General features: G+C 42.0%; 1 protein-coding gene across 4 annotated transcripts; it reads left to right on the forward strand.

Annotated features, from left to right (window-relative positions):
* The first annotated feature begins 44 nt into the window (after window positions 1-44).
* Window positions 45-23,005, forward strand: LOC306936002 (phosphoribosyl pyrophosphate synthase-associated protein 1). Of its 4 annotated transcripts, XM_079519406.1 has the most exons (12): window positions 45-506; window positions 1,422-1,474; window positions 2,022-2,088; window positions 2,224-2,396; window positions 12,733-12,848; window positions 13,060-13,115; window positions 13,235-13,383; window positions 13,618-13,632; window positions 14,284-14,325; window positions 17,196-17,266; window positions 18,404-18,550; window positions 20,652-23,005. In XM_079519406.1, exons 1-12 carry the CDS (start codon window positions 424-426, stop codon window positions 20,808-20,810), a joined length of 1,131 nt encoding a protein of 376 aa, XP_079375532.1. In that variant the 5' UTR covers window positions 45-423; the 3' UTR covers window positions 20,811-23,005. The 4 variants fall into 4 exon arrangements, with proteins under 4 accessions (XP_079375532.1, XP_079375534.1, XP_079375533.1 ...); XM_079519408.1 differs by lacking the exon at window positions 14,284-14,325; XM_079519407.1 differs by lacking the exon at window positions 13,618-13,632.
* The last annotated feature ends 1,308 nt before the right edge of the window (window positions 23,006-24,313 follow it).

Here is a 24,313-nt window from a genome sequence, read left to right on the forward strand (position 1 = left end):
GCTGATTTAGTTGCTCAGCTCTCAGCTCAGTTGCCCTACTAAGCGTATGCACAGTATAGAAACCAACAGTAGGAGGCAGCAATACGCCGATGGCCGTCTAGTCTGCAGGAAAGTCAAAAGAAGAAGATCTGCCGCATCTGCGTCTGCGATTCTCCACTCCAGCAGACTAGCCGATTAGCTATATAGTTTCGCATTATGTCGTGAAGCTAGTTGTTTTTCATTTGTCTTCTTTTTGAGGGGGCAGCAAACGAAGTGGACAATATACAAGCATTACAAATACCTTCCTTCTCTTTCTAGACTAGCAAGCGTCACACGTGACGTGTGTCACATTAAGCCACACACAGGTTGTGTGCTAACGGCGTAGCTAACATACAGCTGTTGCTGTCAAGCTCTCCGACATTATCAACAAACTCAAGATCCAGAATGAATGTCGCTAAAAGTGGTTATCGTGTCTTCTCTGCGAATTCCTCAGAAGCCTGCACAGAATTGGCCAAGAAAATAACAGAGTAACGTACACAGTATCATTGTCATTCTTGACAGTTATGTTTTCTGATTGCTTTAAGACCGCTACTAATTAAAATGCTCACATGTTAAGCTTGTTAGCGGCACTAATTGCCCCTATTTTTAGGTTTTGAACGACTGTAGTCAATTATTATATCATGGCATATATTTTGTCTGAAATAAGGTAACCGTAATGTCACGTGTTACATGATATGGTCAACAAAAACACCTTAAAGACCTTAACAGGAGCCCTTGTACAAGGTTTCTTTGACTATGCATGCACCTCTTGGTACCACAGCACCTCAAAGGCCCTCAAAACAAGGCTCCAGACCTCCCAAAACAAACTGGTCAAGCCTCACCCCCCGAACCCACCCACCTGCAATTAGAAACTGGCCCACGTAAAATCTGAATCGCCCCCCCCCCCCTTTTCCCCTCACTGTATATGTTTCTTTTCCCTTTTTACCTCCTTTATGATGAATTCATGATCTGTTCTGTTCTTTGACTATATAGAAGTGTCTATTTGCCCAGCTGCCCACAATGTTTATTGTTTACACTCCTTATAGTCTCACCAGAATGAGAGCTAGGCCTGACTCACACCTTTACAACAGATTGATGTATGGCTGATGCATGAGACTTATTGACTGATGCAAGCTCACAATGCATTTCCAATGGGAGTCACATGGTTTGACACAACATTTGTGTTGTATGAGGGGGTGGGGGGCAGTCGAAACACAGCCGAAAGCCGTACAACACAAATGTTGTGTCAAACCATGTGACTTCCATTGGAAATGCATTGGGGCAAGATGCATCAATGTTGTATGCTAGATCGAAAGGTGTGAGTGAGGCCCTACTGAGTCACTGCACCTGTAGTACTGCAGTGTTTTCTACCCACTCTTTATTTTGTCGTATCTCATTCACAGGCGGTTGGGTGTGGAGTTGGGAAAATCTGTGGTCTATCAAGAATCTAACAGAGGTGAGGAGGACATCATTTATAATCGGGTACTCTAAAGGGATATTTAAATTTAAAAAATAAATTGGGCCATTTTATCATCTACTCAGGCTTTTGTGAACAGCCTAGACAGTTTTTAAGTTGTTCGATTCAGTATTTAGATATTTGATTTATTTTATCAGACACGCCCCCTTCCTATACAAACTCCATTTCATGATATACACCTTAAACACCTGTCATTGGTTCTGGTGACTCATACAGCACTCCTAATACGTGATGGGGCCATATTTCTATTATTCTTATTACATTTTCATTTATTTTAATATTCTTATTAATGTGTTTATTTATTTATTCCCCCCAAAATAAGTAATTGAAAAAACATGGTCTCCACATATTAGCATGACGATATCAGTCACCAGCACCAATTCATCCTTTGTATTGTGATTAATCCTTTATATTGTGATTAAGTAGTATTATTACTACTACTACCATTATTATGCTCCACCATTATGTCATGTTTTTTGAGACGTAAAAAAGCTAATTTGATCATAAATTATCCTATGTATGACAGAGACTAGAGTGGATGTAAAGGAATCTGTTCGTGGCCAAACTATCTTCATCATCCAAACCATACAGAGGTGAGTGAAGAAAAAATTATTCAGTTCAATAAATGTTTGAAAACGTTCCTACAATACCATACATGTATAACAGTATGGTAATATAAGTATAAATCAAAGCCTTTCTGATTTTTGTACTGTGTTGTCTCCATCCAGAGATGTCAACACGGCCATCATGGAACTGTTGGTCATGGCCTATGCCCTCAAGACTGCATGTGCAAAGAACATCATCGGGGTCATTCCTTACTTTCCTTACAGCAAGCAGTGTAAGATGAGGAAGAGGGGCTCCATAGTGTGCAAGCTGCTCGCTTCGATGTTGGCCAAAGCAGGTAAAAACTATGCCACACCACATCACACCAAATCTCTGTTTCACGTTTGTTCATGTATTTGAATGGGAAAAAATATCCATTTATATACTGTTAAAGGAAGAAAGTAACCGTTGTCCAGATAAGATAAACTAAGGATTGTGAAGCCATATAGGAGCATTTGTGCCACAAATTTTGGCAGACATTTTGAGGCGGACAGGTTTTTGCAGATGTGTAGAAGCACACTGGGAAGGGTTGAGGATCGGAAATGCAGAGGTCGGCCAAGGAAACTGAGTGCAGTAATACTTCTCTTCACAACTGGAAGATGTCCAGCATCACCATCTCATGGATTAAAGTTCTCAGTCGTCACGAGTCACGACTGATTTCAGTCATTTGGATTCCGTAGAACCCAGCATGTTTTCTATGGAATGCTACGCAGCGAAATTAGCCTATCTACAAGCTCTCAATGTGTCTTCTTGTAGATCAGCTATTTTCGGTTATTATTTTAAGATTAGAGCATCTTCCATCAAATCTATCTGTGCTTTCTTCACCTGGTTTGCTGTATGTAGAACAGCAGGAACAATATTACTGAAACATAACTTTACAAATTATGTTAAACAACAGACGGCGATCTGGGGCCAGTGCCAACAGAATGCACAAAGAAGAGCCTTGATCCGGCCACATCATTTTCGAGCAAGGGTCGCGGTTGTGATCTAGCACTAGAAACATTAATATGCTAACCGGGAGGTCGAATTCATGTTTTATTAATTGTTTAGGAAACATTGCTAGGGAGGGGTGGGCTCCTTTCAATCTGTTTCACAAATCACACATTATGACCTGGTTGTTTTCAGTCGTGAGAATTTATTTCGCTTTAATCCATGCCATCTGCATAGACTGGCAGAAACCAGTGGGACTCTAGTGCACCCATCTACACTGTCTTTTTGTGCTCATATTTGGGTAGACATATTTGGATAGACATGCTCAAATTTTCACATTGGAAGTGGGTAGTGAATATATGCCCTGCATTTGGTTTCTGTGTGTGAAAAGTGTGAAAACAATTTACACAACTTAACTTATGTAGCGGTCCCCTCGGTAGTCATGCAGTTGAGGGGAGGGCTTTTGAGTTCTTTTAAATAAATTAACTTAACTCTGATTAACTCAGTTTTAATTATCTTGGATCTCTTTTACTAATAAAATGCTCAAGCTGTTTTTAAAACCACACTATCATGAAATGACCTTTTTATGCAGTTTTAACCCAAAGCATATAGTAATAAGCCTTTTTTAACTTCAGTATTTGGCTTAGCGCTTACTTGTAACCAAATGAACCCTCTATTCTAAACAGAAATAGGCAATCAAAATGAATTCACACAAGTCAGTATATAGAAAAATAGTTCTCAATTATTTAGTTCTCTTTGTGCAAAGATTGTGCAAAAATAGTAAATAGACAATAAATACAAATTGTAAACAAATGTACCAAATGCTCTGTGAACACTGTAGGTTGAAAACCTTAATAATATACCCCTTTTCCTTCAGGAATACAAATATCCAATAATACTATTATTGTAAAGTACAAAAATGTAAATAAATACCTTCTCAAATACATTAATTCAATGTAAACAGTAAACACACTTCCCTTTACCTCTGAGTCACTTAAGGACACCTATGCTAATTTGTGGGCCCACTCACACACTCACACAAAGACACTGTCCCTTAAAGCCGGCAAAACTATGCTAAGTTCCCCAAAACCTTTAAGTTGCAGGCCTGTTTGTTGCTTGTGTGCGTTGTGGCCTCAAACCAGCAATGGTCCCTTCACTCCTCAGTGATCCAAAAGAAAGATGACGTTTCTGTAGCTCCAAGCTCAGTCACTCACAGGTGTAGGTATAGCAGCAGCAGCCTAGCATGTGTGCAGTCCAGACAGTATCCTCATCCCACGTTGCCAGAGAACTTTGAGTGAAGCTCTGGTTGTTCTAGCTCTAACTGGAATGTCCTCTTTGTGTCTTCCAGTCGAAAACAACAGACTACCACATCAACAGTCCAACTGTGGAAGTTAAACTATGTCTAGAAACGTCTGTCCACGTGCAATGAACAGACACTAAACTCACTGAGCTAGCGTTAGCATTAGCGTTAGCATGTCAACACAAACCAGTCACTGAATTTCGTGTAGAACATTCAGTTGCTTCTCCAAACGTGTCGATTGTCCTCTCATTCTGACTGTTGTGTAAACACTCTTGAGACACAACATATACACGCAGGTTTGTGCACTGCAACTTATAATATAAACAGAGTTTATCTGAATAATACTGCTCACTCATTCCGCCTCTTGCGCAACATCATCTCCTCCAACCGTGTCTCCCTTTCTCCCGTCCGTGCAGCAACACACTCTCTCACTACGTTCCCATACAGAATGTTAACCCCATGAGTGCTGGTATAGAAATAACAGATTCACGTTTCTTTTAAAACAAAAACAAAAGTTACAAAACGTTTTTAAACAAAAACACATCATACATATATAAAGGCTTTTAACACTTTTTAAACAAACCCTTATTTAAATGATTTTAATAATAGTTAAGCATAACATATTTCTTAACTGGGTTACACACTCCCCCTTCTAAAGGCTTTGATGTCCTCATCAAACAACATAAACATAACCTCAAAAGTTATGAGAAGAAAGGTGCATGTAGTAGCTTAACCTTTTCCTATTTTGATGATCACACCTCTATGAACTATTGTGAGAGGCTGATCTCTTGCTCTACCAGGCTCATCATAAGTTAACCTAATGACTGGTTTCACGGTTCTCTTTGGGCGGGTTTCTGGTTTGTTTGTCAAATTAGACTCTGTCTCTTTCTGGTTATCGTGGCGAGTGTTAGACTCAGGATCGTTCTCTTCTTCGCGATCACTTTCTTCCTCAGGAACGGAATCTTGAGCTGTATCCACTTCTTCCACAATGTGATTCTCCTCTTCTGAACTCTCATCCTCCGATAAGTCCTCTTCAACAGGATTTCCATCTGACTGTTGAGCATCACTGTCATCTTGGACGAGGTCTGACATTCTGGCAGTATCTCTTTCCCTTTGTAGGATTTCATTCAGGTAAGTACTGTACTTTTTCTTAGGTAAGTAATGCTCCTCTTCTGAAGATGAGTCTGTAAGGTCATGTAACTCTTGCAGAGCTTCCTCTTCGTCAGGTAAGACTTTCTTTGTTCTCTTTTGAGTCTCAGCTCTTGTCCTTGGTTTGACAGGTGAGTTTTCCTCCTTACTCACAGTCGGCATTCTCACTAGTTGTCCAATCGGCAGGAGATGATCTCGATGAAGGGTTTTTACTCCTCCTTTTCCATCTTCAGGTTTCACTTTGTACACAGGAAGATTGGGCATCTTTCCCAGCACAACGTAAGGGATAGGACTCCAACGGCTCTCCAGCTTGTGTTTCCCCTTCAGTCCTAAGTTCCTCAGCAACACTCTGTCGCCGATATCCAATTTCTGGAATCCGACTCTTTTGTCGTAGGACCTCTTGTTCCTTTGGTGTGTCTTGTCGGCAGTTTCAGAGGCAAGCTTGTAAGCTCTCTGCAAGTCCTCTTTCAACTTGGCTACGTAGCGGGAATGGCAAGCTTCATCTTTTCCGTCCGGAGAAGTTCCAAAACACACATCTATTGGCAGTCTTGCTTCTCTGCCGAATAATAAGAAATAGGGTGAGTACCCTGTAGCGTCACACTTGGTACTGTTGTATGCGTGAACAAGGTAACCAACGTGTTTACTCCACTGTCTTTTCTTCTCACAGCCAAGAGTTCCCAGCATGGAAAGTAAAGTTCGGTTGAACCTTTCGGGCTGTGGGTCCCCTTGAGGGTGATACGGAGTGGTCCGTGACTTTCGGATTCCCATCATCTTCAAGAGTTCCTTGATTAACTGACTCTCGAAATCTCTTCCTTGATCGGAATGGATCCGAGCTGGTAATCCATAATGTAGGAAATACTTGTCCACCAGTATCTTCGCAACGGTCTGCGCTTTCTGGTTCCTGGTGGGGAAAGCCTGAGCGTAACGTGTAAAGTGATCAGTCATTACTAACACGTTGCTGATGCCTGCAGAATCTGGCTCCATGGACAGGAAGTCGATGCAGACTAAATCCATCGGTCCACTGCTCACGATCTGGTGTAACGGAGCTGCTCTGTGACACGGAGTCTTTCGAGTGACACATGCTCCACAATTCTTAATGTACTGTTCGACATCACACGCCAGTTTAGGCCAGAAGAAGCGGCTTCTCAACAAGTCTGTAGTCCTCTCTACACCAAGGTGTCCCAAGTCATCATGTGAGGCCTTCAACACAACTTCTCTGAACTCTCTTGGTAGGACGAGTTGGGTGACTTCTTCTCCAGAAGGTCTCTTACTTAAGCGATGTAGGAGCTCATCTTTCATCATCAGCTTTCCCATCTCTTTCTTCAGACGAGCCAGTTCTGGGCTGGAACCCTTTCCTTCAGGCCATTTTCCTTGCTTCACAGCTTGAACTGCAGATCTGATGACTGCATCTTCTTCTTGGGCTTTAATCAGGTCTTGCTTTGACATTTGGCCCAATGACTTCAACTCCAAGTGCGTTGGGAATGCATAGATGTCAGGCACACAGTCAGGAGAGGCTCCTAACTGATCCACGTATCTTGGTGGGTTGATCAAGGATCCAGGGATGCAGACTTTCTTGCAGATGGATCTCACACCAGTCTGTGGTATGGTCTCCCATTCCTCTTCACTCTCATCCGTCATCCTGGACAACAGGTCAGCATCTATGTTGTGTATGCCCGGTCTGTACTTGACATCGAAGTCGTATGTGGACAATGCAGACAGCCATCTGTGCCCAACCGCACTAAGCTTGGCAGTTGAGAGCACATACGTAAGTGGGTTGTTATCTGTACGCACTGTGAATCTGGCACCATACAAATAATCATGGAATTTATCCACTATGGCCCACTTCAGAGATAGAAACTCCAACTGGTGAATTGCGTAGTTTCTTTCTGGCGGTTTCAACTTCCTGCTGGCGAATGCAACTGGCCTCAGTCCCTCACTGTGTTCTTGATAGAGGACTGCGCCAAGCCCTTTCAAGCTGGCGTCCACGTGCAGGACGTATGGCTTGTTTGGATCTGCGAAAGCCAAGACAGGTGCGTGGGTGAGACAGTGAATAATCTGGTGGAACGCTTCGGTGCAGGACAGGTCCCATCTCTCACCGAAGGGCTCAGAGTCCTTAAGGTAAGTCTTTGTGCTGTCTTTCTCTTGCTTCTTACCCCGCTGCCTTGGGGCATAGCCTTTAGTGAGTTCTGACAACGGCCTGACGATGGCTGAATAGTTGGCGATGAAACGTCTGTAATAGCCACAGAATCCCAAGAACGACTGAAGAGCCTTCAGGTGCATCGGCTGTGGCCAGTTGGTGACTACTTCAATCTTGTTTGGGTCAGGCGAGACTCCATTGGCCGACACAATATGTCCGAGGTATTTCACCTTGGGCAGGCAAAACTGACACTTGTCGACTGAGATCTTCAGTCCAACCTCTGCAAGACGATCAAGGACTTTGAGAAGTCGCTCTTCATGCTCTTCCAGAGTTCGGCCAAACACAATCAAGTCATCTAGGTAAACTAGGACCTCCAGCAGGTTCATGTCACCCACAGCCTTCTCCATTAATCTTTGGAACGTGGCTGGGGCTCCAGTTATTCCCTGTGGCATCCTTTCGAACTGGAAGAACCCCAGTGGGCAGATGAATGCCGTCTTTTCCTTATCTTCCTCGGCCATGGCGATTTGATAATAGCCACTCCGCAGGTCGAGTACGGAAAACCACTTGCTTCCAGTCATTGAGTCAAGGACATCGTCGATGCATGGAGTTGTATACTGATCTGGGATTGTTCGGCTGTTGAGCAATCTGTAGTCGATACACATCCTTACGCTCCCATTCTTCTTTCGAACAATCACGATTGGGGACGCGTAGGGACTCCTTGACTCCTTGATGATCCCTGCACGCAACAGTTCTTGAAGGTGCTTTCTCACGTCTTCCACGTCTGCAGGAGGCAGACGTCGAGAGCGCTCCCGGAACGGTCTTGTATCTGACAATCGGATCGTGTGCTCTACGTCCTTGGCTAATCCGACATCCCATTCATGGAGTGAGAACACCTGAGACCTTGTGGACAGCTTTTGACGGAGTCTTCCTTTCCACTCCTCTGAGACAGGTGAGTCTCCAAAGTCGATCAGATTAGCATCCAACTCCGGTGCTGTTGTCTTGGAAGGAGTGAGTGGAGTGACTGCGTCAGTCAGGTACATGTGTCCGATGACAGTTCCCACTGGTATGATGGTCTCTGTCAGCGACTCATTCTGGACCAGGATTCTGAAATGGTTGATGTTCACTTCTTCGCTGGGCACCACCATAGGCTGCAGCAGCAGACCAGCTGGGAGTGGAGCTGTAGACGATGAGTCAACCATCAGAACTTCTTTGTTAACTTGGTGCTTGAAGTCGACTTTGCAGACTGCACTGCAGTCACCACCAGGAGGTATAGTCAGTGGGCCTGGGCCTTGCCATGTCACATAACCAATATCATCCTCCTCTTCAATGGTTGTTGCAGTACCATGCGGTCTTAGCTCAGTCTCTCTGCGACAAGCTTTAATTCCCAGTGTCTGGGTGATGTCAATGCCCTTCTCCTTACATTGCTGAACCAGACGTCGGACATGACTGGCATTAGTCCCCACGATGACAGAAGTTTGGTCTGCAGTTCGGGGACTGGGGCAGATAAGAGCGAGGACTGTCACGATCTTGTCAGCACCTGCTACTTTCGCTGGGTATTCAAGATCAACCACCACATAACCGCGGTAGGGGTAGCTGAGGTCAGACTCACTTAGGCCCCAGAGGGCTAGACCAGACACTGGACGTATTTGAACATCAGACAGGTAGGTTTCATACCAGGACTCGAATATAATGGTCACCTGAGAGCCACTATCGAACAAGGCATCACAAGAATATCCATTCACTTTCAGCGGAACAATGCTTGGTGGGCCAATCAAACCTTCAGGGATGCCAGCAGGCTCGGATGTGGTGACAGCACCTTTCTTGACACCAACTTCACTGGTTGTAGTCTCACCAGACTGCTGTTTGGTCACCTTCAACGCCTGAATTAGCTTCTTTATCACCTTGGCTTGATTCTCAGGGCTCCGGCACTTGGTCGCGTAATGCCCGTTCTCACCACACCGATAGCAGAAATTCTCCTCTGACTTCTTCGGTGGTCTCTTTGGGGAGTTGGAGAACTGGTTAGAAGCCTCCACTGTCGAAACTGCAACTGCAGCATCAGGCTCAGTTACTTTGTTCTTGACTTTCTGTTTCATTCGTTTCATTTCTTTCTTCAAAGCAGCTAGTTCAGAGTCTTGGCGGTTCTCTGGACCAGGTGGCGTACTCATGGGTGTAGCCTCTGCGTAGTCTTCTTTGAAGTGGGCTTGTTTGGTCACCACTGATGCAACCATTGACTTTAGCTCTTTTAGTTCAGCCTTTAAGTTCTGGATCTCAGTCTGTTTCACATCCACTTCTGGGTTGACATGTACTTGGCGTACTGAAGCACTGAGCTTCTTCCTAGATGCCTCATATTCCTCTTCAGTGCGAATCTCACTCAAGAGCTGTAGAAATGTTGGCGGAGCAGTCTTCCTTTCACGCAAGCGCAGCTGAATCAGCATCAAGTCTGAGGCGGTAGCACCCCTCAGCAGTTGCTCCAGTCTGGCTTTATCCATGCAGCTAGCAGGAAGGCCTCCTCTCTGTATCACCTTCGCCAGAGACCGTTCTAAGCGTCTGAGGAAGTCAGATAGCTTCTCTCCTGATTGCTGTTGCATCAGTCGGAATGCGAAGTAGAGATCATCGCCAGACTCAGCACTTCCAAACGCACTTTCAAGGGCTTCCAAGCACTCTTTTGGGCTGGCGTCTGGGCTGGCGTGTCGCACTGCTTTCACTATTTCTAGGGCTGGCCCTCTCAAGCTTCCCATTAGTCTTCTTCTTTTCTCTCTGTCAGAGCAGTCAGTCTCCTCCACCATAAGCCATGCTTGCTCTAGCCAATGGTCAAATGGTTCTTCTCCTGGTGGAGTTGGTAGGAATCCTGAGAACATGCGTAAACGAACATAGTGTCCCCCATCAGACGGTTTGTTTGTCTTGTCCAACAAATCACCGACAGCACGTAGTATGGATTCAGTGAAGCTTTGGGGCGGTTCTGTACTGGGTATTAGTGATTTAAGGTCCTCCATTGTCTTTCCTTCAGCCTGTAGTAGCCCTTTTAGTTTATCATTAAACTCTTCAGCAGCTGCTTGTGCTTCTCCTATGATGATAATAGGCCACGCCTCTCCACCATCAATAGGCACAACTTCAGGAGGGACACTCGGATCCTTAACTGTCTCTTTGGTCTCACACAAGACCATCCGACGGTTCAGTCTTGCACTGAAATTCTTCCCTCTGACACGCACCCGTCCCAAGCACTTCACAGTTTCAAGGGATTCTTCCACTTTGTTGATCTCCACATCTTCTGGGACGATGGTCATCAAGGCATGAGTCACATCTAGGCCCTCGCCACGACACCAGCTCTTTAGCTCTGATATAAGTGCGATTTGATCCATTTTATTACTGCTTGTAAGTAAACTTTAAACTGTAGCTTTTTTATTTTTTTAATAAGTTAACTTTTTAATTATTAATACTTAGAAATCCAAAATCATCTCAGCAGTGCCTCCATTTTATGTAGCGGTCCCCTCGGTAGTCATGCAGTTGAGGGGAGGGCTTTTGAGTTCTTTTAAATAAATTAACTTAACTCTGATTAACTCAGTTTTAATTATCTTGGATCTCTTTTACTAATAAAATGCTCAAGCTGTTTTTAAAACCACACTATCATGAAATGACCTTTTTATGCAGTTTTAACCCAAAGCATATAGTAATAAGCCTTTTTTAACTTCAGTATTTGGCTTAGCGCTTACTTGTAACCAAATGAACCCTCTATTCTAAACAGAAATAGGCAATCAAAATGAATTCACACAAGTCAGTATATAGAAAAATAGTTCTCAATTATTTAGTTCTCTTTGTGCAAAGATTGTGCAAAAATAGTAAATAGACAATAAATACAAATTGTAAACAAATGTACCAAATGCTCTGTGAACACTGTAGGTTGAAAACCTTAATAATATACCCCTTTTCCTTCAGGAATACAAATATCCAATAATACTATTATTGTAAAGTACAAAAATGTAAATAAATACCTTCTCAAAGACATTAATTCAATGTAAACAGTAAACACACTTCCCTTTACCTCTGAGTCACTTAAGGACACCTATGCTAATTTGTGGGCCCACACACACACTCACACACTCACACAAAGACACTGTCCCTTAAAGCCGGCAAAACTATGCTAAGTTCCCCAAAACCTTTAAGTTGCAGGCCTGTTTGTTGCTTGTGTGCGTTGTGGCCTCAAACCAGCAATGGTCCCTTCACTCCTCAGTGATCCAAAAGAAAGATGACGTTTCTGTAGCTCCAAGCTCAGTCACTCACAGGTGTAGGTATAGCAGCAGCAGCCTAGCATGTGTGCAGTCCAGACAGTATCCTCATCCCACGTTGCCAGAGAACTTTGAGTGAAGCTCTGGTTGTTCTAGCTCTAACTGGAATGTCCTCTTTGTGTCTTCCAGTCGAAAACAACAGACTACCACATCAACAGTCCAACTGTGGAAGTTAAACTATGTCTAGAAACGTCTGTCCACGTGCAATGAACAGACACTAAACTCACTGAGCTAGCGTTAGCATTAGCGTTAGCATGTCAACACAAACCAGTCACTGAATTTCGTGTAGAACATTCAGTTGCTTCTCCAAACGTGTCGATTGTCCTCTCATTCTGACTGTTGTGTAAACACTCTTGAGACACAACATATACACGCAGGTTTGTGCACTGCAACTTATAATATAAACAGAGTTTATCTGAATAATACTGCTCACTCATTCCGCCTCTTGCGCAACATCATCTCCTCCAACCGTGTCTCCCTTTCTCCCGTCCGTGCAGCAACACACTCTCTCACTACGTTCCCATACAGAATGTTAACCCCATGAGTGCTGGTATAGAAATAACAGATTCACGTTTCTTTTAAAACAAAAACAAAAGTTACAAAACGTTTTTAAACAAAAACACATCATACATATATAAAGGCTTTTAACACTTTTTAAACAAACCCTTATTTAAATGATTTTAATAATAGTTAAGCATAACATATTTCTTAACTGGGTTACACTTACATAACAAAAAAACAACAAAAGTCTTTATTGGCAGAAATATTACTGTTGCAAAAATGTACCACTGTGTACATTTTTAAGAGATTGGTCCACGTGTGTTTTCTTCGCAAGGTTTAACACACATCATCACCATGGACCTGCATCAGAAAGAGATCCAGGGTTTCTTCAGCTTTCCAGTGGACAATCTGCGAGCCTCGCCATTCTTACTTCAGTACATCCAAGAAGAGGTGGGTCCCAGTCCCCGTGTCTCTACTCTCGTGTATCTACTAGTCCACAGCTTTTCAAAAATATTTTTCTTTGAAAGCCTTTCAAGTTTAAAAAAACAGCACGCATGCACACACACACACACACACACACACACGCACACACACGGTCATTATAATGCTTAGTATTTTAATCTGCTAAATATGCTTTTTTCTTATGCTTTTCTTTTGTCAGATTCCTGATTATAGAAATGCCGTCATCGTGGCAAAGTCCCCTTCAGCAGCTAAAAGGTAAGTTATGGAGACTACATTACTTCAATAAAGGTGGAGACTACATTACTTCAATGTGTGTTTGAGGATATGAAGCAATGCCTTTTCCTTTCTGGGTTTCTTATTCTTATAACTCACAGAGCTCAGTCTTATGCGGAGCGTCTGCGTCTGGGTCTGGCTGTGATGCACGGCGAGGCCCATTCCTCGGAGTCGGACATGGCTGATGGAAGACACTCCCCTCCCTGCGTGCGTAACAGTTCTTCAGGACACCCAGGCTTGGAGTTGCCTAGTAAGACCTTCCATAGATCCTTACTAGAGCTCTGTAGATGTGCTGTCAGGTTTGCCTCACAGCTTGGTACATGTACCAGACAGTTGATGCTTGGCCAGTTTAAAGTGTTATTAGTAATATGTCCCTGTCTGCAGTTCTTAGTTAAATTTTGTTATTAGTTGAAATGGATTCCATTTTAAATGAATTGTATTTATGTTTGAGTTATTTTTAACCCTTCTGAACATTCCCTTATAGGTCCTAATTCCTCCTGTAAATCCTCTCTTATCGGTTGGGTATTTGCACTAACCTCCTTGAGCTGTTCTCAAGGAGGAGTTTTTCCACTTAACACCCAGTGTTTTTTGAGTAAAATCTCTCAGATTGTTGTGTAACTGCACAGAAATACTGCCTCTACTAACACTGCAAGCCAAACCTGGACGGTGCAACTCTTGACTTATCAAACAAATGCAGTCGGCATGAAATCAGCTTTTATTTCTCTTAAATACATATTAGCCCAGCTTGAATGTAAAGGTTTGTATTTTGAGTGAGGAATACTAATGACCTAACTAATATTTTAAAGTCAGACATGTGATCAAATGCTTGTGTCATTGGCAAATGACTCCAGAATATATTATGTCCAATATTTGCTTTCCCCCATATTATTTGATAACGTGAATATTTCTCTTCTTACTTCGGTTGGTACCCTTGACTTAAAAAATCCTCTCATTTAAAAAATTTTAAACTATACTTGGTGTACTGCATCATTTTTTACATTCATGGCCACAGAGTGACTTACATTAGGTTAGTCAAGTCAATTTATTTTTTGATGACGAGAGAGGATTTTCCAAGTCTTGGCAATCATGTCTTTGTCATGTCAAGTATTTGTGTATTTGTGTTAACGTGGTGTTTATTTGTTGGCAATAGCAGGCAAACAACAAGCTCCATTCCCTGGCATTGAGCTCCCAAGTACGACCATAAACATAATATACCTCTTGGCTATGAATGAAATGACGGTTCCTCAATGCGTGCATGTAGTACTGTAAGGGTTTGGATCATCCAGTGCAGATACAGTCTGGAGTTAAATGGCCTCAAGGGGCTAGTTAAAACCACAGATAAAACCATTGAAATACAGAAGACAATTCAACTGTATAGTATTTCGGCCTGAAGGCCTGAAGTTGTGCCATCATTACTGTATCTGTGCTGATGAGCAACAGCCCTCCTGTAAGTTGCTCTTATTTCAAGAATATGTAAATCATTCAAAACGGAACCATTCTCCCAAAATACATTTTAGTCCGGACTCATCTTGCCAATAAACACATCATTCTCCATTATTGTACAGTACCTGCTCTCAGAGTACCCTAATTAATAACAATTGGTCTTCATAATGATTGCATGTCATAACAATTAAGCATGTTCTTTTAAAAAAACCTAGTATCTAATTAAGAAGAGGAAATGTATATACTAATGTTAGGCTGATTTCTTTCTTATTTTTTGAAAGTGCTACGTGTGCCGTGGTTGGTCTGTTTATGTGACGATGCACACAGCCGAACAGTAGCTATGCTTCTCTGCAGAAGGCATTCTGCTGCATTTTGCTTTTAGCCTCCTACACTAGCTTTCCTCACTAATAGTTGTGTTCTTTTCTTAGTACCAAAAATAGTTAAGTTATTTCAGTGTTGCAGATGTTTTTCTGCAATCAAAGTAAGTACTTTCTTACTAGTTTTAATCGAGTGTCTCTTGGAATTTGAGTGAAAACAAATTGTCCCAGGTGGCTTGTAGCAGAACACAAGCACTTTTCTGAGAAGTGTGTATGCTGCTAGCTACAGTCCATTGGCCTAATTGTGAGACCGACATGCTTTTGAATGCTGTGCAAAGCAAGTTGCAACGATATTCAGCAAAATGTTCAGCAAGGCATACTCTACCGCTGTTCTCTGCTTCTGTTGCTAGTCATCCCCCTCCCAATCGGCTTTGCTGGCTGATTGTTTTTTTTTTCCTGAGTGTGCTTACCCAGTGACAACGTTTACATGCACACCACTGTTCCTAATGCTAAGTCCATCATTAATGTACAGGTGATTGTAATGAATGTAATTGTATGTGTGGGGGGGGGGGGGGGGGGCTAGTGTGTGATGTGAAATGTGAGCTTTAGTCATATTCCATCATATTCAAGTGCTTTTGGAGAGAAATGATAGTCATTTTCAGTAGTAGAGCACTGTAGAGGGGAGCTGTGTGTGACTCTGACTGTGCCCAGGTGATGATGGTCGTTTATACTCATCAAGGAAGGCAATTATGTTTCTGCACTGTCAAAAGTAATGCTACTTTTTTGCAATGTAGTTCAATAAAAAATCTCAAGGGGGAAGATAAATTATATAAAATAAAAAAAACAGTAATTCTTTAAAATATATACATTTTTTAATATCGTGAAAAAACGTATCGTGAACCTCATATCGTGATACGAATCGTATCGTGAGTTGAGTGAATCGTTACATGCCTAGTTACTTTGAATGAGGTAACAACTAAATGCCAGATATAAAATGTGCAATTAAACAAGCCAAAGGAATATAATAGTTGCATTATTGGCAGACTTATTTGACATGCAGTACCTGTAAGCCTATCACAAGACCCCTTCAATGACTTAAACTTTAAGTCATTGAAGGGGTCTTGTGATAGGCTTTAAGTCTTAAAGGGTCACTTCCTCAATCGTATCATTCTATTCTGAGGTAGACATTACTTTTGAATACGATATGAGCTTGATTTCAGAGGTGCTTGAGAATCTCCCCCATCCTCGTCACGTTTTTATGTCTTGTCATGCTTTATATACAGTAGACTCGTTTTTCCAGTGGAGTTGAGATCTTATAATACACAGACATATTGGGAAGTGTTATGTCAAATTGTCACTTTTCACAACTGCAGTCTGCATTCACATCAGACAATTTATTTTAAGCTTTTTGAGAAAAAACAAAACTTTTAAGGCCACATTCTTTGTCACAATGTATAAACAAATCAATTGAATTGTCATAACTGAACCCAAAACAAGATAACCGTGTATGTAAAAGTAGTCACAGGCAACACTGTAATTGACCATTTTCACATGGTGATGGGGGTCATTTACAGGTAACTGGGTCACAGCCCAGTTACCTGTAAATGTGTGACGAAAACCTCATCAGTGTTGGTCAATGGTCAGCCTTCGATGTTGTCTCATCATGGGTTTGTAGACATGAGATTAGATGGTGCATATTGTGCCCGATTTATACGTGGATGTGCGGTGTCGCCGGTGTGTGGCACAATGTTTCGCATCGCGATGCGTTGTGGACTTGTAGAGCTTCTGTTTTCGATGCACGATACTGATGCACAATTTAAGTATAAGCCGAGGCTTTGGTTCCTACAGTATGCAGACTGCTACCATTTGCCTGCAACAGCCCTGGGCACAGATTGTGTTGTGTTGGAGGCAGTCACACACAGGCCTCTGATTGGGTATGCTGGGTAAATGAAACCCCGTCATTTTGGTTTTGCATGGCATGTGGTGCAATGCGTTTGGTTTATTTTCCTTGGGGTAGGTGGGGTAGAATGGGGTGAAAAAACATGCCCAAACACACCTGTTCCTTTTGATTGGCAGATTCAAATAAACAAAATATATTACTTGAAGTTTTAATACTTTTAATGGGAATTATTTAGTTGGTTTCATAATTTTGGTCGCATATCCACAGACAACTTTAATTCTTTCAACCCATCTTACCCAATCTACTCAAAATGTTTCCTGACTGGTTTGGTTGAACTGGATTGTGTTCTGCATTCTCTCTGGGATGCTCCAATAGTTAATCTGCCTCTCTGTTCCTCTCCAGTAATGATGGCCAAAGAGAAACCTCCTATTACTGTAGTTGGAGACGTGGGAGGAAGGATCGCCATTATTGTGGTAAAGACACTGGAATGTCTCAAAGCTTTCCCTCAATCAATGCAACCCTCTAAAGGCTCATTCATAGTCTGGATTTTCGGTGGTGAGGTGACCACCGGAGCTGAAATAACGTTGAGCGGTGGTGAATAAAAACAGAGAAGGGCGGTGGCGGTGGTTTGCTCTTCACCGCGGCTCGTGACGTCATGTTGTAGTTCGGTAGTCACCTCACCACCGAAAATCCAGACTATGAATAACGCTTAATTCAATGGTTCTCAAAACATTTTACTTTTCAGTACCCACTTTTTCTTGACTTCTTAATCCAAGTACCCCCTTAATACAACTACACCATTTTACTTAGAAAGCTGCAAGAAAAACCCATGCCTACAGTAGCACACGATGGTATGAATGAATGAAAACCCACCTTTGGAAAAATATGTTTCAAATATATGATGTAAATTTGCTTATAATTTAGTTTGACAACACCAGCCAATCTATTTTGGGAATTATACTTCCGACAAGCATACTAAGCTGATACAATACTAAGCTGATCAATACGTAGCTTTGTGGTCTTTGTGTAACTACAGTGTATCTGCAGACATCAAGTCGGATTATTTCCCATTCTGCATGTCTTGTTGACATCTCTTCCATTGGATTTATTGATTGAATGATTGATAGACAAGCACACTGCAATGGATATATGGATAGGTATCATAAATATAATCTTGAGTCTTCCATCATTCCATAAGAAGGGGCCTGGCTTTGGTGGTGAAATGTTGCCTATTTGATCTATTAGTGCTTCCTGAGTACATTATTTTCAACTGTGACCTTAACAGTCCAGTTTTGATGTCCGTATATTCAAAATAAAACCGTGCAATGGCAAATCAGTATTGCTTTCTATTCAATATGAGTTGCACTAGTCAAGTTTTTTCTCATTTAATAACACAAAATAATGTACTCAGGAAGCACTAATAGATCAAATAGGCATCATCAGCTTCACACTCAAGTTTGTCAATGTTTTATGATTAAAGATAACTGTAAAATGTCTCAATTTTACACTTTCTCTCACGTAATGTGGTTAGTAGTTACTGATTTCAAGTTAATTTTCAGTTTATCTCAGTGTATTTGACCAATGGAAATATCAACTGATTGTATACACAGGATGACATCATAGACGACGTGGAGGACTTTGTGGCGGCTGCAGAGACCCTTAAAGAGAGAGGAGCATATAAGATCTACATCATGGCGACACACGGCTTGCTGTCTGGCGATGCTCCACGCCTCATAGAGGAGTCTAAAATTGACGAGGTGAGGTCTGCCTTTGAATGGTCTTTCTCCTTAAATCCCTATCTTCGTAAAAAGGAAGTGGCCTTTTCCTCATGATCAAAGCTTTTACAATGCCTTGACACATGACTTCAGCTGAAACCATAATTGAATGGTAATTACATTTTATAATTTATGTTATAGAATAGATAACGGAAAACAATGGTCAGATTCAGTTTTCAGTCCAAATATGGAATATTCTATTCATGACTTCAGCCAATGAAGCCATTCCTTTTATTTGTCTGTTGGCAGGATATCCCCAAAAAGTTTGACTGGATTTGCATGAGACTTAGTGGAAAGGTTTGTCATCAGTGATTGAACTAATTAACTTTTGACATTCACTTGCCAAAGGAGGTTGTAGTAGAGGTGGGCATGCATCTCAAGGCATGTAACTTCTGAACACGTAACACCACAAAACCTTGAAAAAAAGACACGGGGAAAAAAGGGCACGGAAGAGCAAATGAATATTTCAGGCCAATTGGCAAAATGCAGGTGTAGTGGCGGGCATGGCCTCGAAATATTTCTGTACGGATTAATGAACAACGGAAATACTGAAAACATCCCATCGATTGGAACATCACATCTTTCTTGGTCTACGCCGACTTTCTGTTTTTGGAAGGTCTGAAGGGTGAAAGTGTCATACTCTGCCCATTTACAGTTTTTCAAATGATAATTTTGACACTTAGTACATGAAAAGAAGGAAACTTGTCCACAACAATGATCCGCATCAGCAACCACTTATTGTTGTTACTATTATTGGTATTAACAGTTTGACTCCATCTATAGTCAGGAGTGCACATAACTAGTTCTCAGAGGAGCACCTGGTGCTTGGTGCGCACGGCAGGGGTGGGCGGACGTCTCTACTCTACCACAATATTACTTTAGCAAGCATGAGATTGCACATGAACTCTGCAGCCGTAGACTACTGAGGCACTCCAACACAGATATAACTAGAAATGCACTCTGTGCGCCTTGTACACAAGTAGGCCATACTTCTTTTTTTATTGTCTCCACCAGGCCAGGCCGAAGGCATGGTGAGAGAGTATGTTTTGCACTCCGTCCGTGTGTGTGTGTGTGTGATATTACTCCTCCAGATTCTGTCCAAAAATCTCACAAATCGTTACACAGTATCTCTATGGTCATGTGCTCAAGTCGGATCTGTCCGATATTTCATATTCCACCCTAATTGGCTATAATTGCCTTTCACAGTTTGCAAGATTGCCCCGTTTTGAACAAAAGCCTCAAATCATGAACACAGCATGCAATTTACGTGAAATCTTTCACACATTTTCTTACTAGGCTGAGGAATATATCCCACCCTTTTCACATTGGCCTGTTATAGCGCCACCAACAGGTTGATTTTTGCAAAACAGGTTGATTGGAACAAAATACCTCAAATCATCCAATTGCCATACAAGGCAAACATGTTTATATTACTACTAAACATTTTGCCAAACATCTCACACAGTCCTATCCTCCTGGTGGAGACCTGTGCCCAGAAGGGCACTTTTTCTAGTTTTTTTTGCTTTCGCCTTTATTTTATAGTTTTTATGGAGGGACAGACAGTAGGCTGACAGGAAATGGGGAGAGAGATGGGGGGGATGACATGCAGTAAAGGCCATCGGGAGTCGAACCCGCGGCACACTGCCAGACTGGATTACCAGCCAAGGTGCCTGGACCGCTGAGCCACGGCCCAGGCCACAAGTAGGCCATACATTGCCTACTTGTGCGCAAGTACTGCTACTAACTAATGTCTATTACAACTGCTGTTCTAAATCCTTTAGACCCGTTATTGACCTTATAGCTACCTTGAAGCGTACCTTAGTTACGTCACCATCAACAGCCAATAAGGGACGCAAGCTCTTGGTACGCAAAAGCGCCTCCATGCATTTGATATGCCGCGCAGCATGCATTTTGACGAAGCATGCGCACTGGCACACCACTTATGTGCACCCTTGTCTATAGTATAGACTAGCCTCTGTATTATCACCATGTCAAATTTGTACCCCAGCCTAAAAAAGTCTGTCTATTGACCCCCCCCCCCCCCCCCATCCCCCCCCCCCAATGCGTGCGCACACACCACCAGGTGGTGGTGACCAACACAGTGCCTCACGAGGTGCAGAAGCTCCAGTGTCCCAAGATCAAGACGGTGGATGTCAGCATGATCCTGGCTGAGGCCATCCGCCGCATCCACAACGGAGAGTCCATGGCCTACCTGTTCCGCAACATCACTGTGGATGACTAGACCGAGACGGAGAGAAAGACAGAGGTTGGACAAGTGATGGAGAACCTAGCAGCGAGGTTTTTTGTGTTCGTTTAATTTTTGTGAGAGGAATGGGAGTTTATTTCTCTCAGTTCACTCCCCTGTGCAGCACTGTTCACCACATGCTGTAGTCATGCTGCATTGCTCTCTGTAATTCAGGATTACGCCAGTCTTAGTTCAGATTGAGAAGGTTGGGACGTCCCATGTCCTCGGCATTTCCCCAACTGGTTTCCGCAGCTTGGTGTCAGACGTATAGCTTGTGATTGTTTATCAATGGGAAATAAGTTACAAATTACATGAAAGGCATCCCACATGTGCAGGGGTAAAGTTCCAACACTGTGTACTGTAGACTGGGGTTCGATTCCGCCACGTGCCTCCGGCTTGGCGGGGCGCTCCAACGAACACAATTGGCAGTGTTCGTTTGTGGGTGGGGAGGGGCGATTTCTGTCACGGTCACTGTATTTGCCACTCCTATAGGTTGGTCAGAGCACCTTTTTAAGTATGGCTCGGAACTGGGAGGAATGGTGTGTTCTTCTGCATGCGTTGTGCCCTCCAGGTGAAACTCCTCACTGTTGAGTGAAAAGAAGCAGTTGAGGATGTGATGTCTATTGTAGGGCACGTGATTATCACACCCTCCCTCAGACTAACCAGTAGGGGTAAACTACATGGCGGGGGAATTGGTATCATGACTAAATTGGGAGAAAAAGTAAAACAAAAAGACCTGAAATGTGAAGCAATATACTAAAATTGGATCTTTTTTTAATTGCGTTTGTCGCAGCAGTATGTATATAAACATATGATAGTACAATGTGGTTTCAGTCATAGCTTTAAAAGTAGTTCTGATGGCCGCTGTGATATTCAACGCCTTTGTTCCTTTTATACTGTAGCTCTCTGAGCTAACTAGTTTTTCCAAAGTATACTCGATAACTATACATTTTTCCCATGGCTGAATTTTAATTTCTGAACAGGGAACTACATTCGATGATGTCTCTCCTTACAAGCACTTAGTGCTTCCTTCCCCTTTTAATCCATGCTATATGGCCCCAAGCCAGGGCCAGGCTTGCTGAGCACTGTGACTGCGTTGCATGTAGATGGGATTGGTAGTATTTACCAACCATATGATTTTGGGTACTAGTACACACACGTACACACCTTTTATTTTTTATTTTTTTATTTAACCACTTTTCAACATGTGGGCTTTAGTGGTTAATTCCCAAATTGATTTGTGATTTGCATCATTTGCCATGATGGCAAAATTGAAGAAATTGAATTGTATGTCCCCATGTAAATCTCTGCTTGATGTCTACATTGTGTCTCTGGCCATTAACTGAACACTATGGTATGGTATGGTACTATGGCATAATACTGTGCTGCTTTGAAGTTGAACTGAAGTTAACTACGTGGTTATTTGACATTGTATGATGCACACTGACTGAATTTGGTTTCAATGTACAGCCTGAAGGTGAATTGTACTTAATGTTTTAGTGTTTCCTTATTGAAAGTCTATGAATATGACTCCTGGAATCTTATTATGTATTCCTATTCTGTTTGAGCCTTAAGCTCAGGGACATAGCTCTTTAACCCATTGATGCCTGGTGCAACCTATACGTTGTTCTACCCTTGATGCCGGCGCTCTCTCTGTGTCTCATCAGCTATTGTTATAATTTAGCTATTGAAAAATAGCAGATCTACAAGCTCATAGCGCGCCACCGAGTGGCGCGCTATGAACTTGTAGGTCTGCTATTTTTGAAAAAACATAACTATTTAAAAAAATAATGAATCAAAATTTGAAGGTTTTCAGAAACCTTAGGTCAGGCCCTAGAAGGCGTTCCCAGATTCAGCCTCAGGTATCAATGGGTTAAGCCAATGCACACATTTGTTTTCCCAGAAGGCTTTATGCTCATGTGTGCCTGTTTCATAAATACAAGTGTATTTAGTAAGATCTTCGTTCCATTCAGTAGAATGATGTCTATATGTCTAACTTAAAATTACTGTTGCTATACCTATGCCAACTTGAATCCATGTTCTCTATTAGCACATTGGTTGGAGCCTAAGGATTTATTCCTCTCCTCCGTGTTAACTCGGCATGTCAAAGCTGGTGAAGTAGTTATTTGAATATTGGCATTATTCTGTTGTTGCTCTCTGCAGCATTTGTTTATGTGACTACAAATAAAACCGTTGGAGTTTACTTGAGTTATGTTTCTTCCACATATCTAGTGATATTGGCCTTTGACCAGGGACCAGCCGCACTGTCCTTTATTTGATGTCTGTACTGTTGTCTGAGGCTTTGCTTTGTATTTTCATCTATAGGATGTTGCAGGACAGTGGATAATACTGCAGCTGTACTTTCTTCTCACCTCTAATATTCTCACGTTGCAGTTGAAGAGTTTTGCATGATAAGACACAAGGAAGCAGAAGCATCTATCTTTATACAGAGGACCTCTATGTTGAATGTCATATGATCATATTTATTTTTCTTTCCTTTCTTTCTAACCAAGAAAATCAGATCCATATCCAAATATTTATTAATCAGATGACATACAGTAGTACCATGAGAATAGCCAACAGTCATTGACTGGGGAAGTAGTAAAACCCGGAAGAAACGCATGCCTTTTGTAAAAGTGAAATAATTATGCATCAAATTGCATCCATTCTCAATTTTACTGAATGAAAGATATTTGATGTTAAATGAGTTCAAGAAGAATACCATCTCTAGGAATTAACTTGTATAATATGTTATACGTTAATATCAAAACCTATTGCTAAGCTAAAGGAGAATAGTTGATGGTATAGACCTTTATTGATTGCACGAGGGAAATTCAGTAGGAAACAGGACAGATACCGACAGGAGTGGATCAATACTAAACTTAAAGTAGTAAAGGGTAATCAATCAATCTTTATTTCAGACCCAGGAGGATCCATATCACAAACAATACAATATAACAGTAAATACAAAAATAAAAATAAATAAAAAGGTACATATATGCACATATCCCACACTGTTCAGTTTCTGACACAGTGTGTACAGAATGTGCGCCAGTGGTTCCACAGTCTCGATGAGAACCTGAGTGAACTGCGTTTAGGGTCCGATATTACAGCAATGATGTCATTTATTGACTCAGATGCCCTACACATGAATCTGTACATAAGGTTACGTAGTACAGCAGTTAGTAATGTACACGAAGTAGAACTAAGATGCAAAATATCAAAAGGAGATTTCTTTCTTTTCTTTTCAAAATCTTTTTATTCAGGGTTTTTTGTAACAAGCCCAGGGGCAAGTATTAAACAGACATATAAAATATAAAACTCAATCCCCTATCCCACCCTCCCCCCACCCACAATCCCAAGGATAGTCGGAAAAAGAGTCTGGAGGAAATACAAAATAAAAAGGAGATTTAACCTCTTAAACCATTTACAGCTCCTCCACCAAGGGTTTGTACTAGCCTCCTTTTTTCCTAGTCCACACCAACTCTCTTCACTGAAAA

The sequence above is a fragment of the Electrona antarctica genome (genome assembly GCF_951216825.1).
Source record: "Electrona antarctica genome assembly, chromosome: 14".
Classification (NCBI taxonomy): Eukaryota; Metazoa; Chordata; class Actinopteri; order Myctophiformes; family Myctophidae; genus Electrona; species Electrona antarctica.

What these genes read in the sequence shown, in the direction of transcription:
- LOC306936002 (XM_079519406.1), top strand. Translation starts at nt 424, where the DNA reads ATGAATGTCGCTAAAAGTGGTTATCGTGTCTTCTCTGCGAATTCCTCA. An exon ending in ATCATCCAAACCATACAGAG is followed by an intron (nt 2,089 to 2,223) that starts GTGAGTGAAGAA and finishes GTCTCCATCCAG; the next exon opens with AGATGTCAACACGGCCATCA. An exon ending in AGGAGTCTAAAATTGACGAG is followed by an intron (nt 18,551 to 20,651) that starts GTGAGGTCTGCC and finishes ACACACCACCAG; the next exon opens with GTGGTGGTGACCAACACAGT.